The sequence below is a fragment of the Diplotaxodon limnothrissa genome, linkage group LG6 (genome assembly GCF_057381915.1).
Source record: "Diplotaxodon limnothrissa isolate DT_005_m linkage group LG6, D_limnothrissa_male_GT1.1, whole genome shotgun sequence".
NCBI classification, from domain to species: domain Eukaryota; kingdom Metazoa; phylum Chordata; class Actinopteri; order Cichliformes; family Cichlidae; genus Diplotaxodon; species Diplotaxodon limnothrissa.
Genome location: NC_140601.1, coordinates 9,761,877 through 9,779,944, shown reverse-complemented (window position 1 = coordinate 9,779,944; position 18,068 = coordinate 9,761,877). Strand labels below are relative to the sequence as shown.

General features: G+C 44.7%; 2 protein-coding genes across 2 annotated transcripts; one reads left to right on the top strand and one right to left on the bottom strand.

The window, feature by feature from the left end:
* Positions 1–6,702: 6,702 nt before the first annotated feature.
* Positions 6,703–7,903, top strand: LOC146630099 (lysosomal alpha-mannosidase-like). The gene is made up of 4 exons (XM_085355417.1): positions 6,703–6,750; positions 6,827–7,020; positions 7,457–7,589; positions 7,695–7,903. The coding sequence occupies exons 1-4, from the start codon at positions 6,717–6,719 to the stop codon at positions 7,901–7,903; spliced, it is 570 nt and encodes a 189-aa protein (XP_085211543.1). The 5' UTR covers positions 6,703–6,716.
* A 6,939-nt stretch (positions 7,904–14,842) lies between these two features.
* On the bottom strand, positions 14,843–17,643 carry LOC146630098 (uncharacterized). Its single transcript, XM_085356530.1, has 2 exons — positions 17,592–17,643; positions 14,843–15,900 (listed from the first exon to the last, which is right to left on the bottom strand). Exons 1-2 carry the CDS (start codon positions 17,641–17,643, stop codon positions 14,843–14,845), a joined length of 1,110 nt encoding a protein of 369 aa, XP_085212656.1.
* Between the last annotated feature and the right edge of the window lie 425 nt (positions 17,644–18,068).

Genomic DNA, 18,068 nt, shown 5'->3' with positions numbered 1-18,068 from the left:
ACTAATCCCGAGCCGGAGCCTATGCAGATTGGCCGGTCACGGTTGACACCGGAGGAGAGGGAGCGGCGGCGTCGGGCTCATGCCTGTTTTTACTGTGGCTCGCTGGAACACTTGATTGCTGCATGCCCGAAGGAGGGAAAAGGTGTCGCCCGCCGGTAGAATCGGGGATACGGGTGGGCGGTTCGAATTCTGGTCAGAAACCCCGTTTACAACTCCCTGTCACCTTGGAGATGCTACAGATTACTCATTCATGCACAGCCTTATTAGATTCTGGTTCTGAACAGAATTTAATCAGTCTCGATCTCGCTGAACGATTAGGCGTTCCGCTCGTGCGCCTTGAGCCGCCCATTCCAGTTAGAGCGATTAATAACCAGGTTTTCACTAAAATTTCTTTTCACACTGGTCCAGTGTCACTGTGCACTTCAGGGAATCATAGGGAGAAACTCACCTTTTTTGTCCTCGATTCACCTGATACTCCGCTCACTTTGGGTTATCCCTGGCTGTGCTTACACAATCCGCACTTGGATTGGGAGGGGCAAAGGGTTGTCAGCTGGAGCCCTTTTTGCCACTCCAATTGTCTGACTTCCGCCCGTTTTCCCGGCCCGGGGGAGGCTACGGGGACTGACGAATATGTCCCCGATCTCTCAGGGGTGCCGCCTGAGTATCATGATTTGCGGGAAGTATTCAGTAAGATCAAAGCGCAGTCCCTACCGCCCCATCGCCCTTATGACTGTGCGATTGATTTGCTCCCCGGAGCGTCCCTGCCCAAGAGCCGGTTATATAGTATCTCTAGGCCAGAACGTGCTGCGATGGAGGAGTATATTAGGGATTCACTAGCGGCTGGGTTAATCCGTCCGTCTTCATCCCCCGTGGCGGCTGGGTTTTTTTTTGTAGACAAGAAGGATGGGTCTCTTCGGCCGTGTATTGATTTCAGGGGCTTGAATGACGTCACTATTAAAAATAAGTATCCCTTGCCACTCATTAGCTCCGCTGTTGAATCGCTACAGGGTGCCACGGTGTTCACTAAGTTAGATCTTCGCAATGCTTATTATTTGGTGCGAATCCGTCAGGGAGACGAGTGGAAGACCGCGTTTAATACCCCCCTGGGTCATTTCGAGTATCTCGTTATGCCTTTCGGTTTGACGAACGCTCCAGCGGTGTTTCAGGCCCTAATAAATGATGTCCTACGGGATTTCCTCGACCGTTTTGTGTTTGTCTATTTAGATGACATTCTTATTTTTTCTAAAACTTTGGCTGAGCATCATTCACATGTCCGAGCTGTCCTTCAACGCCTCTTGGAAAACAGACTGTATGCCAAGGCTGAGAAATGTGAGTTTCATTTGACATCGGTCTCTTTCCTGGGATACATTTTGGCAGGGGGGCAGGTGAAGACGGATCCGGCTAAGGTGAAGGCGGTCACAGACTGGCCTGTGCCTTCTACTCGCAAGCAACTCCAGGGGTTTTTGGGATTTGCAAATTTCTATCGTCGGTTCATAAGGAACTACAGTCTGGTGGCGGCTCCGCTTACACGCCTTACCTCTACGAAGCTTCCGTTCGGCTGGTCCGCCGAAGCAGACAGCGCGTTCACGAAGCTGAAACATCTGTTTTCTACTGCGCCCATCCTCGCTCAACCCGATCCGTCTAAGGCTTTTATTGTGGAGGTGGATGCTTCTGATGTGGGGGTGGGGGCTGTGCTTTCACAACGTGCCGGCCCCTCCTCTAAGCTACGGCCGTGCGCCTTTTTCTCTCGGCGGCTTTCACCAGCGGAACGGAACTATGATGTGGGGGACCGGGAACTGCTTGCCGTTAAGTTGGCGTTGGAGGAGTGGCGTCATCATCTGGAAGGCGCGGCGCTACCGTTCCTGGTGTGGACGGATCATAAGAACTTGACGTACCTACGCGGTGCGAAGAGGTTGAATGCACGTCAAGCTCGTTGGTCGCTGTTTTTCGCACGTTTTAACTTTTCCATTTCCTATCGCCCGGGTTCCAGAAACACCAAACCGGATGCCCTCTCTCGGCAGTTTGACTCTGACACGGGTCCGGCGGAGTTTTCCACCATTCTTCCGGCCGGCTGTACGGTGGGAGCTATTACCTGGGAGGTGGAGGACGCCATCGACCGGGGCCTCCGGACGGAACCGGATCCGGGCACGGGACCGACTAACCGGCGTTTTGTTCCCGCGGCTGCTCGCTCCAAGGTACTGGAATGGGTGCACGCTTCGAGGTTTGCGTGTCACCCGGGCAGGGGCAGGACGACTTCTATGGTTAAGAGACATTTTTGGTGGGCCACTCTGGACAAAGATGTTCGGGAATATGTGGCTGCGTGCCCTGTGTGTGCCAGGTGTAAGTCGCGTACTCACCGTCCTGCTGGGCTGTTGCAGCCGTTATCTACGCCTCATCGCCCTTGGTCCCACATCGCCCTGGATTTTGTTACGGGACTCCCGGTTTCGGCTGGGAAGACCACTATTCTCTCGGTCGTGGATCGGTTTTCTAAGGCTGCTCATTTCGTCGCTTTGGAGAAGTTGCCCACTGCGGCTGAGACGTCTACGTTGTTGTTGGACCATGTTTTTCAGCTTCATGGCATTCCTGTGGAAATAGTTTCGGACAGGGGTCCGCAGTTCTCGTCCCAAGTTTGGGGTTCTTTTTGCGCTGCTTTGGGGGCCAGGCCTTGTCTGAGCTCTGGTTACCATCCTCAGACGAACGGCCAGACGGAACGTTTAAATCAGGAGCTTGAGGCCGCGCTCCGCTGTGTGACCTGTCATAACCCTGCGACTTGGGCCTCGTATCTGCCGTGGGTGGAATATGCCCACAACTCCTTGGTTTCGTCTGCTACTGGGTTGTCACCGTTCGAGGCCTCTTTGGGTTATCAGCCGCCCCTGTTTCCGGAGGAGGAGGCTGATCTTGCTGTCCCCTCGGTCCAGCATCATCTACAGCGCTGCCGTCGGGTCTGGTCTCGTACGCGGGAGGCGCTGTTGCGAGCTGTGGCTCGCCAACGTAGCTGTGCCGACCGTCGCCGGTCTCCTGCGCCTGTTTACTCACCTGGACAGAAGGTGTGGCTCGCCGCGAAAGACATCCCTCTCAGGGCTTCCTCCCGCAAGTTGTCTCCTCGTTACATCGGCCCCTATTCTGTGGACAGGGTCCTCAGCCCTACGGCTGTCAAGCTCCGTTTGCCTGCTGCCTTGAGGGTTCACCCGGTCTTTCACGTTTCTCAGGTGAAGCCGGTGGTGTCTAGTCGTCTGTGCCCGCCTCCGGTGCCCCCGCCTCCCGCCCGGCTCATTGACGGGCACCCTGCGTTTTCTGTCCGGCGCATTCTGGATGTGCGGCGGCGGGGTAGGGGGCTGCAGTTTTTGGTGGACTGGGAGGGTTATGGGCCGGAGGAGCGTTCTTGGGTTCCTCGTTCTTTGATGCTTGACTCTGTGATGGTTTCTGATTTTCTTAGGTCACGTCGTGGGGCGGGTGCTGGTCGGCCGCCGGGTGGCGTCCCTTGAGGGGGGGTACTGTCATGGTCCGGGTGTGTGCCAGTGTGTCTCCCTCCGAGCCGGCGTCTCCACCCCTGGGAGGGGCCTCAGTGTTTTTGCTGATCGCCTACATCTGTGGGTAATTAGCCGGGGACTCATAAGGCCAGCGTTCTCAATCTCTCTTCGCCAGATTCTCTGCTAAACATCAGTCAGTGCAGGCCACCACCATAAATTCCCTACGTGTTTTTTTTGAATCACCTTGCCTCACTGTATGTTTGTTTTTTGTGCGCCTCCTTTTTCAGCTACACCTAACTGTCAACCCCTGGCGAAGAGCTTCTACTTGGATGCTGGACCTTCTGGCAGTCCCTCAGGCTATTACCAAAATTACCTACCTGCCTCTCTGCCTCCACGCCAGGAGTTTTTGGATTTACACACCCGGACTACTCACCCCTCTATGTCATCTCCGACCTCCGTTGGCAAGTACGCAGTACGAAGGAGGATTTTGAGCCAAACAACATATTCATATGCCTCCTTATCTATGTTTGAACATCTGCATTCTGTTACAGTGACCCCGACCTTTTTCCTGGACCCTTTGTGACTTGCTTTCCAGTCCAATCTCCGGAATAGCTGTCCCCTCTGACCCGGACCAGATCGTTATTTAGTTTAACGTCTACGCTCACCTTTTTGTTTATGAATATTTTGTGTAAACATTAAACATTATTCTTAAAATATATTTACGAGCTGTTCGGCGTCTTGCGTTTGAGTCCTGTCACTCGTCTGAAACGGTCTCGGCCGTAACACAGACATCCAGAGGCCCTCAGAGCACAAGAGACCAAGGAAGACCAACAGAGGGGCAGCTGTGCCACTATCCCAGAAAGAGCTGAGGAGAGCCCCAGATGAGGGGTCACTCAGCAGCTGTGGAGCAGAAGCCAGGGGGGTTTGCAGTGACCTGCCCGTGAGCTCCGCCGGCAGCCAGCTGCGCCAGAGTGACCGAGCCCCAGGCCGAAAGGCCGAGGGCACCCCACCCCCGAAGTGGCCCGAGCCACTGTCGAAATGTATCAGAAGACGATATTAAAACACCTTCGTTTCATTTTATACTCTGTCGTGTATTTCACGCTGCCTCATAATGTACTGTTTACTGCAACAGTTTACTTCTTCATTGCTTTAGAGTTTTATGCTTTTAGTGCAATTGATTGTCGAGCTTGCATATTTTAATGTCACATGTTGTTTATAGTAAGTTGTAAGGCCAGGTGTTGTGCAGGTGACCATCATCTGATATTGATTTCCAGTCTGGGTTAATATGTAAGCAGAACTCATCTGCAATGAGGGTGGTTTGTTTGGGCATATGCATGAATGCAGATGAGCACATATACTTTCTTGCTGTTAAGATACGTTAGTGTAAATAAATATTTTTCAAACTGTGACACACAGCAACTAAATTCTGACCACTTCTTGAAGCATTGACAAAATAACGTCTCTTTTGTCCTAAATCTGTGCACATTTGTGCGCGTAGATCGTAATGACATCCAGCACGCTGGTGTTCAGTACATCCTGGACTCAGTTGTGGATCAGTTGTGGAAGAATCCAGATAGGAGGTTCATCTACAGTGGGGCAAAAAAGTATTTAGTCAGCCACCGATTGTGCAAGTTCCCCCACCTAAAATGATGACAGAGGTCAGTAATTTGCACCAGAGGTACACTTCAACTGTGAGAGACAGAATGTGAAAAAAAAAAATCCATGAATCCACATGGTAGGATTTGTAAAGAATTTATTCGTAAATCAGGGTGGAAAATAAGTATTTGGTCAATAACAAAAATACAACTCAATACTTTGTAACATAACCTTTGTTGGCAATAACAGAGGTCAAACGTTTACTATAGGTCTTTACCAGGTTTGCACACACATTAGCTGGTATTTTGGCCCATTCCTCCATACAGATCTTCTCAAGAGCAGTGATGTTTTGGGGCTGTCGCCGAGCAACACGGACTTTCAACTCCCGCCACAGATTTTCTATGGGGTTGAGGTCTGGAGACTGGCTAGGCCACTCCAGGACTTTCAAATGCTTCTCACGGAGCCACTCCTTTGTTGCCCGGGCGGTGTGTTTTGGATCATTGTCATGTTGGAAGACCCAGCCTCGTTTCATCTTCAAAGTTCTCACTGATGGAAGGAGGTTTTGGCTCAAAATCTCACGATACATGGCCCCATTCATTCTGTCCTTAACACGGATCAGTCGTCCTGTCCCCTTGGCAGAAAAACAGCCCCATAGCATGATGTTTCCACCCCCATGCTTCACAGTAGGTATGGTGTTCTTGGGATGCAACTCATAATTCTTCTTCCTCCGAACACGACGAGTTGAGTTTATACCAAAAAGTTCTACTTTGGTTTCATCTGACCACATGACATTCTCCCAATCCTCTGCTGTATCATCCATGTGCTCTCTGGCAAACTTCAGACGGGCCTGGACATGCACTGGCTTCAGCAGCGGAACACGTCTGGCACTGCGGGATTTGATTCCCTGCCGTTGTAGTGTGTTACTGATGGTGAGCTTTGTTACTTTGGTCCCAGCTCTCTGCAGGTCATTCACCAGGTCCCCCCGTGTGGTTCTGGGATCTTTGCTCACCGTTCTCATGATCATTTTGACCCCACGGGATGAGATCTTGCGTGGAGCCCCAGATCGAGGGAGATTATCAGTGGTCTTGTATGTCTTCCATTTTCTGATGATTGCTCCCACAGTTGATTTTTTCACACCAAGCTGCTTGCCTATTGTAGATTCACTCTTCCCAGTCTGGTGCAGGTCTACAATACTTTTCCTGGTGTCCTTCGAAAGCTCTTTGGTCTTGGCCATGGCGGAGTTTGGAGTCTGACTGTTTGAGGCTGTGGACAGGTGTCTTTTATACAGATGATGAGTTCAAACAGGTGCCATTCATACAGGTAACGAGTGGGGGACAGAAAAGCTTCTTACAGAAGACGTTACAGGTCTGTGAGAGCCAGAGATTTTCCTTGTTTGAGGTGACCAAATACTTATTTTCCACCCTGATTTACGAATAAATTCTTTACAAATCCTACCATGTGAATTCATGGATTTTTTTTTCACATTCTGTCTCTCACAGTTGAAGTGTACCTCTGGTGCAAATTACTGACCTCTGTCATCATTTTAAGTGGGGGAACTTGCACAATCGGTGGCTGACTAAATACTTTTTTGCCCCACTGTATGTGGAGACGGCCTTTTTCTACCACTGGTGGAAGAGTCAGAGCTCCAGCATGCAGCAGACAGTCAAACAGCTGGTTAATGAAGGTAAATACCCATTCAGTACTATACAGCTGCGTTAAGTGTTTCAGTGCATCCTTACCAAAAGCTGCTCCTCCCGCAGGCCGTCTGGAATTTGTGAATGGTGGTTGGTGTATGAGCGACGAGGCTGCCACACACTACAGCGCCGTCATTGACCAGATGACCATTGGTCTGAGGTTCCTTAATGAGACTTTTGGAGCCTGTGGCCGTCCCCGCGTCGCCTGGCACATCGACCCCTTTGGCCACGCCCGGGAACACGCCTCCATGTTTGCACAGGTAGCATAGCTCTTTATGTTTATTCTTCGAGTTTTGTACGAGTCACACTTCAGAATTGCTCAGCTCATTCACTGTCACACTTTCAAACGTTGGCCATGTTTAATATCAGCAGTATAGGGCAGAATAGAAGGATGAGCATAATTGGTCACCTTAAGGAAGGCCTGATTTCTAGTGAGACTTAAAATGGGAGAATTTATCAGTTAAAGAAGAGAGTTGAGGCTAATTAGAGTTAGAAGGTAGCACTCACGTCGAGAAAGACTCTCCGTTTTCTCATTACAAATTTTTGGCTGTATCGTCATTATCAGATTTGCTGCTCTGCAATGAATCAAATGGGCTTATTTCCAGAATGCTGCATTATTACATGAAGGCACACTTTAGTTCACTGGCTTTCCATTTGACTTTCCTTTAACCATTAACTGTCTGTCTTTTGCTGCAGATGGGATTCGATGGCTTCTTCTTTGGTCGTCTAGACTATCAAGACTGGGCTCGCAGGATGAGGAATAAGGAGCAGGAGCTTCTATGGAGAGCCTCCGACAGCCTCACTCCTCCAATGGCTGACCTCTTTACTGGTATGCAAAGTTTCTTTCTTCATCCCTTTATGTTAATGACTTCTGGACTCAGCAACAGGACGGTGTCACATTATTTTTTAACCGCTTGCCCCCGTTAACCAACAGGGATCCTTCCTAATGGCTACAACCCTCCTGAGGGCTTCTGCTGGGACCAGCTCTGCAGTGACCCACCTATCAGAGACGATCCTGATCTTGAAGACTATAATGTTGATGATGTGGTGGGACGCTTCCTCGTCATCGCCAACAGTCAGGTTGGACACAACTCCACACTGGCGCACAGAGACACTGATTTATCAGTCACGTGGTGTTCTTAACACCGCATGTTTAACTAACACTACGAAAAAAATGCTCATGTTAAATCAAAAGACATCAAACAACGCTTTCTGATTTAGAAAAAGAGGAAGCAGAAGGGATGCTGTGCTTTTTATCCCAGCCCATATACAGCTGTGACTAGCTAACATGACATGTAAAATTTCAGTAGGAACCTCTTGTTTCAAGTAATGTCAGCATATCTTCATGCAGGTCCCCATAAATCTTTTCTCAACCTGTCTGGTTTTATTTTATGAACCTGTCATGATCACAATAATAAAGACATCTACAGATAGTGTAATGCAATGTCCTCCTTTAATAATCCGCATTCACCACTTTAGCCATCATATAAATGTGCTTTGAATAGTGTGAGGTGACGGAGCCGGTTGGGAGTTCGGTTTCAGGTTCGGTGGAGTTGCTGGAGGAATGGGATCGGGCGTCCAGCGCGGCCAGCGACTGCAGCATGCTCAGCAGGCTGTTGGAGGAGGGCAGCTGCAGGTATTTCTCCGGGACGTAGCCCACCTGTCCGCTACGGTTTCTGGCCTGGAAACACAGACAATGCACACAGACGATGACAACAGCCAAAAATGTTTCAACAGGAAAACTCCTAATGAGAAAAAATAAAATCAGATGTAAAGAGTAGGGCTGTAACAATATCACTGCATCGTCGCCAGAATTTAATAACAGCCACAAAGAGAATAATAGGAGAGCTTTTGTTCTCTCTTCCTGAATTAACGAGAAATCTAAAATCCTAAACAAGCCTCTGCTGAATTCATGAAGCTTGATTTCATGAACACCGGTGGCCTCCCCTTCCGCTGCTTACTTATTTTCATTCAGATTGAAAACACTCAGAGGTATTGGGATCTCTGTTGGGGCATGCTGTGGGGAATCACAGCACTAAAACAGATCTATATAAATGATATTGCTCACATTTTTATGTATGATTATATTCATTAAAATAAATACCCCATTAAAACACTATATCTGTATATGAAAAGATAATCACCTAAGTAAATATACATAAAATATTGGCTCAACACGTGGAGATGGTCTGTGCCTCCTGAGCCACTGCTCATAAAGGCTAACAGGGACAAAAACAAATACAGTAGCAGTGTTAAGTTCAAGCATTGAGTGCAAATGTACGGTTTTCTGTGTTTTTGTTTTGTTTTTTTTCATAGAAATGTTTTGTTTTGTTTTTGTTTGTTTTTTTTGTTGTCCGGTTTGGATCTTTAGCAATCAGAATTGTTGTCTGAAGGCCAAGAAAGATGCCAAGTGGATTTACTTTACCAAGTGGATCATCATGGCCTTGCCATATTGGTCCATTTGATTGACCTTTATTATAATTATGTATTTATTTTATTTTTGTTTTTTAAAGACGGGACAGACATGACTGGGGGATAGGACAGGGAGAAAGAATGACACAATAAATAAACAATAAACAATAAACTAGCTAACAATAGATACTTTTTTAATTTCACCTGCTGAGAATGAAAAAAGAAAACAAGCAGAAGAAAACGAGAGCAATAGAATAAACAACATCACAATGATATATGGGAATATAACTGTAAATACTAAATATTAAACATTACTGTGCAGCACGTAAGATCGACAGCGCACAGTGTGCTTTGAGGTAGGAGCCAAAAAGGGTGTAAAACACCAGTCAGTGTCACGCCGCCGGGTATATCAACTTCTCTTTTAAGCTGTGCTTTCTGCTTCACGCTCCGTGCCCACGCATGTAACAAGGGCTGCTACAAGGCCCTTTAAAACAGGAAGTAGCATGTGCTGCAGTGAGCTTGAATGGTGTCCCAATGCGTTGAGCAAGCACAGTGCAAGCATGCTAGCCAGGTGTGGTGCGTGATGATAAAGTGGTGACTAAAACTCTATAAAGGACATAACTAATATAACAGCAGGTCAGGGTTACTCTTACAATTTTCTCTGGTAAGAAGTCAAAATCCTTCATATAGAACTCTGAAGTTACCTGGAGAGATGAGATCCTGCTTCATAGTACAGGCCTCAGGGCAACATTTCAAAGTTAACGTGCAAAACAATCAATATATGTATTTGTATGTAACTGACAAAAAAAGGAGAGAAAAGCGTCCAAACACTTCTTGTGTCATTCCAGAGTTGAGGTCGCAGGTTATGGTGCCACCACTGGACTAGCTAATGAGAAAAGAAGTAAGATGATTTTTAACAAATTTGTTGTATTAAGAAAAAAGAAAACAAACCATCCAAACTGTTACTTTATTAGTAAAGAGATGTTGCAGATATTTGTACTGAAATTGTATTTTGCTTCATTTCTAATGTGTTCAAAGCAAAAACAAGCTTTTCCTGTGAGCTCAGACCATTTTATTTCTTTCTGCTGCATTTCTGCATAAAATACAAATCTGCATCATTTTTTAAAAAAGTGCTTTAAGCTGAACTAATTGTCCCTTTTTTCTAGAACCTGGTGAATCACCCTCTCTTCACTGTGCAGAGACTGAGGTTGTCAGCTGTACAGAGCTCAATGATATTTTACTGAAAAAATTCCCCGAGGTCCACCGAGTCAGGAGCTATCGGCACTGGTCCTGGGAAAGATATATGTCGAGTGAGTTTGCATGATCCCTCAGCTCACAGCTGCATTTATTAAACATACAAAATACAGAAAGATTTTATAAACCTGGGAAACTGTATTTCTGTCTTGCAGGGAGACTCTGGTGGAGGAGTGGTTCATAATGGCAGGATTTATGGGGTCTCTTCTTTTGTGGGAGATCCAGACTTTGTATGCAGAGCACCGGCTGCCTTCATGGACCTCTGTGATCCTGAGTATGCAGATTGGATCAGGAAAACTATCAACCCATAAAAAGCTGTGAGGTGTGGATAACTGTAAACAAGCTGAAATAAATAATCTTTTAGAGTTTAGCTTTGGTTTCTTTTATTCTCTTTGATATAAGCAGTAGAGGATTTCAGAATTTCTGTGTTATTTGCCAAAAGACGTTTTTTCAGCTGCACCCACACACAGTTTCTTTAGATAACTTCAACTGCAGAAAGTAAAAACTCAGCATTAAGTTTCAAATGCAGTTTTAAAGATAATAATATGGAGTCCCTGAAGAAAACACCCGTCAATAGAAAAAGCTGCAAAATCCTGCAAAATGTAACAGAAGTTGAATAAAACACAACGGAAATAGAAAAAAATGCAACAAGGCTGAAAAACTGAACAAACAAACAAAAAACAAACACAAATTACAACAGAAATAATAACAACGATATAAAAAAAATAGAAGTAGAAAAAAACATTCTCATCCTAAAACTTGGTGACAAAGTGGAATATGGTAAGGAAACACTCACTTAAGTGCTGTCATTACTCAAAGGTTCCTGATAATCATGCATGAAGTGATTTCTGGAGGGGAATGAAACTTAACTGAACTGCTCCCTGTGACATTTTGACCTGTCAAACGCAGGCGTAACTCCTGTTATTCATCGTTGTATTGCAGGTCTGCTGTGCACGACGTCTGTGAATCTGAGTAATTTGGTACAGATGAAGGAATAAGACTGCTCAGATGCTTTGGGTGTCACGTAATGATCCCTCAGGTTTGGGTGTCTTTGGTGCCCTTTGATTTCAATCTACCTGCACATTGAACAGAAATCCTGCCATGACAGAACACACTAATGCCTTTTCAAGGGAGAACCGATCCTAATCTGAGCTGTCAGCCCCAAGTTCTCTGCAGTCATCAAATCAAGCATAATCTGGTTTGAACAGGCTCCCTGCCTCACTGCAAAAGCCTTTTTACCAGCTGCTGTTTGACAAATTGCAAAGCCTCTGAAGAGACTTTAGAAAGGGGGAAAAAGGATACGAAGAAAAAGCTGAACAAAAAGCTATCCATGCACTGTTTAACATTTCACTTGGAGCTTATTGACTGTATTCTATCTGTGGATTGCATTATAGCTTCTCTGAGAGCTTTGCTCCCTGAAGATTTTATGATCTGTGAACGCTGAGTCTCTCTTGTGGCTGTAAACCAGTCTGCTCAGCATGGCACTGCATGGCAGAGTTTCTCTCCATTTTTTTGAATCACCTTTGCTCAGTTGTGCTCCTAACTGATCTCCTGAGTTTGGCTGTATTCCTGGACTTTGCCCTTTAGTTACTCTTCAGTCTCTTTGACACACAGGCTGCCAAATTTGAAATAACATTTTTAGTTTTGGAAAAAGAAGAGCGTGTCTAGCAAATTCTTGCACATCCTTGTTCTTAAATAGCACTTTTCTACTCAAGCACTCAAAGTACTTTATACACCTCATTCACCCATTCATACAAGCACTTTTCTGTACCTAAGTTCTTTCTATCTAACATTCATACTCTGATGGACACATGAAAGAGCAGTTTGGGGTTCAGTATCGTGTCCAAGGATACTTTGAGATACAGATCAGATCAGGCAGCGATCGAACCTCCAACCTTCTGATCGGTACTAATTGGACGTTTGCTGCTGCACATGTAGCATCACAGCTTAGAAGATGGTGGTGTGGAAATGTGTTTCCCATTAACAATTGACTAAGAAACTCTTAGTCAAGGGTTAACGTCACTAATGTCAGTATTTTCACTGATCTTCATTAGATTAGATAAACATTGTGCCTTAAACCTGAGCTGTACAGGAAAATAGATTTCTGATACACATGTACATAAACAAACAAATAGAGATGTTTCCCACCTGCTGAGAAGACAACAAATGCATAACCTGATTACCACCATTAATCTCACATCCACTGATTTCTGGCACCTATAAGTGAGATTGAGTTCACTGTCCTGCTGTCTTGGCCTTTAGGAGAACACAGTGAGACAGATGAAGCTTGCACCAGATGGTGGGAACACAATGATCGTGGTCTTAGACACAGCATCCACACTCTGTACATGATAGTGTGTGTGTGGTGCTGTTTGCAGGAACTTGATGAGGCTTTGCTTAAGTGGAAATCCACTGATGTTCAAGCCCCAGGGAAGTGGGCGGGGGGATAGGACCTCTGGGGCCCTCTTCCTGATGGAGCCCTACTTGACTCCTTTCACTGCTAAAGCAAGAATGGTGCCACAGCTCATTGAAACAATACTTCATTTCATCAGAATCATCAAATGATTCTGTTAAAAACAACCGCCCAGTGTACTTGCATGGCAAACATCGTGATTAGATATTCAAGAAGAGCCTCTTAAAGATGAAGGTCTGTGTCTCTTGACCTAAACACATAATCCAGTTAAATCTGATTTATGTTCATTAATGCCCCTCACACTGTAACTTAAAGTAATAAATCGGTCACTGATTAATTACAGAAGTACGTCTGTGAGCATAAAGATTTAAGCCTTGGACCATCAGGATAAAATGTGGTTGGGAAACTTAACAAGCTTTGATAAAACTTCATCAGTAGCTCAAGCAAGACCTCAAAACCTTCGATCACCACGGGTGGTTAGCAGACTGTGGTTGTACCATGCAGCCTAACAACATGCAGTAAATTGCAGGTTAAAGCAGTCTGCTTACACATTGTTAAACGAGGGAAGGGAACTAATGTGGCTGTCACATTACCCTTTTGTCCCATTTCATCCCAGGACTTGATTCAATTGCTGCTCACTTTCTACAATACTTAAAACTGATCAGTAGGACCTGAAACTGCAAACATTCAAACATTCAGGCCAACAATCAGTTGGTGAACATATTAATCTACTACAATTAGCAAAAATGAATAAATAAACAGAAGAAAGTTGGAGTGATATCAGAGTCATGCAAGTTTTTGACCAGCAGGTTAAACTCATGCAAATTAGCTTCATCCAGGCTCATGAAAACACTTTCCTGCTTATAAACAGCAGATCATTTGTGTCAGTGTCAGGATGGTTTATATTTGAGCTTTTAGTTCACACAGAACAATTTTTATTAATTGTTTTTAGCGATTACGAAAGTCTGTGAATCCCCAAATTGTTCAGTTGTTCTCTTTGCTCCCCATGAGGTCACTTTCACCATGTGACAAAAACAACACCCCACTCTACACACTCGGGCCACCAGCAACTTTCTAAATCCTCAATAAAAAGCTGACAGGTTGCAATGATGTTCCAAATAACTTATTAAGAAAACCACTAAATACACAGAAAATGTTATGAAAATTGGTTTATTTTATATCTCATAGTTTTAAATGATGCAATAAAAATATGTACAAAACATCACAAACTGTAATATTTTACAAATGCTTACGTCCTGCTGATGCAATGGAGACATCTTCCAGTGACAGTCTTCATCAGTGTGAGTGTGAGGAGGATCCTAAACCCACCGACACAGAAGTGCATGTTCACAACTCCCTCTGTGCAGGCGGGGTCAGGACCCTCCTCACCCAGGGTGAGGAGGGTTGGTGCTGTGGCCAGTCAGGTATGAAGTGCTGAGAGTGGATCTTTGGTCCTCTGTGCAGCTCTGTCCACTCTCAGCTGCCCTGCAAAGCAATAACACAAGAAAGACGTCATTTTAACACAAAACAGCATTTTCATTGTTGGTAGCTGCAGTATGTTGTTAAAAAAAACTATTTTAAACCCAACGTATACACATGAAAAATATAAATAAAGCTAAACCTACAATGCTGCTGACATAGGATGATGATTTATACCAACTATTGGAAGAATTTTGTCTTCAATACAGTTTGTTGTCAATGTGAGGTGATAACTTACATAGTTGGAACACAGCACCACTCTCCCGTTTTTCACTTGGTCATCCATCCTTCTCATCGGGTTGGTCGGGGTAAGGCTGTCTTCTGGGTGGGGTGTTTGCTCCATCTTGGACGTAACTGGAAGTAATAACAACTAAAAAACGACCTTTAATTCACAATGTAATATTAATATTAATGTCACATATCAAGAAAAAAAGAAATACATTTCACATGTGCGAGTCACATGTTCATATATCTGTAAAAACAAAAACACAAAGGCAAAGTTTAAAAACACGTTCTAACATAAACTAATCAGAGTCACTGTCATCCATGGAAAGGTTAAAAGGCCTCTCCCAGAAACGTCTGACTCCAAAACTACCTGAGGATGTTGAAGGGGCATCAAACTGGTCACTCACCTTGCACCTCTTTGCACTTACCTCTTCGGTGCAGATGTCTTCTCTGCTTCTCTTTTCTGAGGAAGGAGCAGCAGAGAGATCAGCTGAGGAAGCAGATGACAGAGCAGCTGAGGAAGGAGCAGCAGAGGGAGCAGCTGAGGAAGAAGCAGCAGAGGAAGCAGCTGAGGAGGGAGCAGCAGAGAGAGCAGCTGATGAAGGAGCAGCAGAGGGAGCAGCTGAGGAAGAAGCAGCAGAGGGAGCAGCTGAGGAAGGAGCAGCAGAGGGAGCAGCTGAGGAAGGAGCAGCAGAGGGAGCAGCTGGGGGAGGAGCAGCTGGGGGAGGAGCAGCTGGGGGAGGAGCAGCTGGCGGATCACCAACCTGGGCAACAACTCGAGGGAAGAATGGGGCATTGGCCTGGCCGAAAGGCGGCATGGGGATGGGGGCAGCACCTGGAGCAATAGGACGTTGCCAATCGTGCCAAAACGGCTCTGGAGGGTGCTCCCGGATGAGAGGGGAATCATCTCTCTCATCCATGGTGTCATACCCAGAGTCATCGCTAAGCCAATCCCCCCACTCTTCTGAGTCGCTCCAGTCAGATGAATTGTCAGTCTGTTCACTCACCTCTTCATCGTCTATAGGTAGGTAGGGGGGGTACTCACCATACTCACCTTGCTGTTCACCGTCATCAGCATCTGGTGCTTCATGAGAAGAGGGTGAGGGTGAGAAAGGGATAAAATACCTACCATACTCACCTTGCTGTTCACTGTCATCAGCATCTGGTGCTTCGTGAGATAAGGGTGAGGATGAGAGAGGGATAAAATACTCACCATACTCACCTTCGCTGATACGCTGGGTATCAGTGTCCTGAGCTTCACCAGAAGAGGTGGTGCTCTGGAGACTGTCATCCAGGATCCTGATGACTTCAGGAAGGCCTTCTTCTGCAGGGCGTTCAACCACATAGTCAAGACGCCCTGTGAGGAAACAATTTTTAAAATAACATTAGGAATGTAATAGACACCCAGTGTTAAAGCAACAGACCTACATCTGTTAGTTTGAGCAGAGGATGAGAGAAAAGCATTTTATGTCAGACTGAATGACACTTCTACTTGTTCAATCTTTAAGTCAAGTTTTTTAATAGAAGACCACCAAACCTCCACCAAGGCAGCTCACTCTGTGTACTTTTAAGGTGACACTATATCAGGAGTGGGCAATCTCAGTCCACGAGGGCCGGTGTCCCTGCAGGTTTTAGATGTGTCCTCGAACCAACACAGCTGATTTAAATGGCTAAATTAGCTCCTCAACATGTCCTGAAGTTCTCCAGAGGCCTGGTAACGAACTAATCATGTGATTCAGGTGTGTTGACCCAAGGTGAGATCTAAAACTTGCAGGGACACCGGCCCTCGTGGACTGAGATTGCCCACCCCTGCACTATATTGACACTATAAATGTCACTGTATTTTGTGTACATTCAATTTGTTTTATTTGTTCTTTGTAAGCCTTTATGCAAACACTATGTTGGAATAGGTAATGGATAATAGGTATTGATTTGTAAATAGCCGGACATGAGTAACTTATTATATAAATATACTACAGTACATTTATAACTAACCATGCAGCTCATTCTCCTGTTTTATTTACAATTCACAATGTCACACATTTTGAAAAAAGCTCATAGGTTAAATATGTGGATGCAAACCATAATGTAACATTTAGACCACATGTACCAATCGCATGTCCTAAATATAAAAAAACCATATATATATATATATATATATATATATATATATATATATATATATATATATATATATATATATATATATATATATATATATATATATATATATATAATTTGTTTTTTTTATTTGTTTTTTTTTTTAAATAAAAACACAACCTCCTTGGCAAGAGTAAAAATTGCACACACAAAGCTCTGCAGGTATGTCTGAAAATGATGGTCAAGTGAAAAACAAACAAACAGAAACTCTTAACCCAGAATCCACATTTTTAGAAATGTGCACAAGGACTGTATCTGCCATAAGGACAGGTACATCTAATCTGTGGTAAACATGCTATCACTGTGTAAATATCCCTGTGTACAATATCTCTCTCTGCTATCTAATAAGGTTAAAAGCATTACCGTAACAGAAGATAGGTCTTAATGCCATTATTACTACTGTTTTCATATTCTTTTGATATTATTTTATTTGCATTTTTTTATCTTTGTGTTTTGCAGCAGAGAAAAAATATAGTTTATGTCAATAAAGCCTTTGATCCGGAGAAGAAAAGGATGTCAGGAGGGGACCTGGATCTGTGTGTTTACGCCTGCGTGTTCTGACCCGTGACATCTTGAAGATGCCGTTACCACAGAAACGGATTTTTGGGCATTTTACAAATTTTAGTCCATTAAGCTATTTTTAACCATTTCATTTTAAAGAAAAGTGTCAAATTTGAAGCCTTCAAGTCAAAGTAACACCTTTTTTTCATATTCATACACCAGTCGTTAATAATTTCTACACCTCTCCCGGAAAATTTAAAACATACAAACAATTTACAGGAAACAGACTTGAAATACACATATTTGATCACGTTAAAACTTGATATTCACACTGGAACTTGTTAAATTATTACAGTAATTTACATTTAAAGAAATTTTCACACTTACCTGCAGCGAAGTCCAGGTGACAGTCGGGGAGTCCGGGTCCACGGCGAGCCATCTTCAAACTTGAAAAACAAAAACAAGTACAAACGATGAAGTACTTGTTCTGCTCTCAAGTTATATCCGCTTTTAGTGAAATAGTTTGCAAAACTTAGCTTTCCACAGGCTGAGGTTGGAGCAGGTCGAAACAAGTCCACGAGCAAGTGTAAACGGACGTTTGGAACCTTGTGCAGCATTTATATACCCTCGGCGGCCATGGTTACGGTTGTCAACGTGTACACGTGCACGGGATAGAACTATCCGGTTGTCCAGTCTGACCTCACTAGCCTGTCTGGGTCTAAACTCCGCTGCAGGTCCATATATCAAACGATCACTATGGCATTACTGAGAGTTGAAAAACTGTCTAAAGTCTTTCATTTTTAATAAAATGATCAGCGTTCTGCTCTACCAGGTGTAACAATTGAGTTTAACATCCAGGCATCC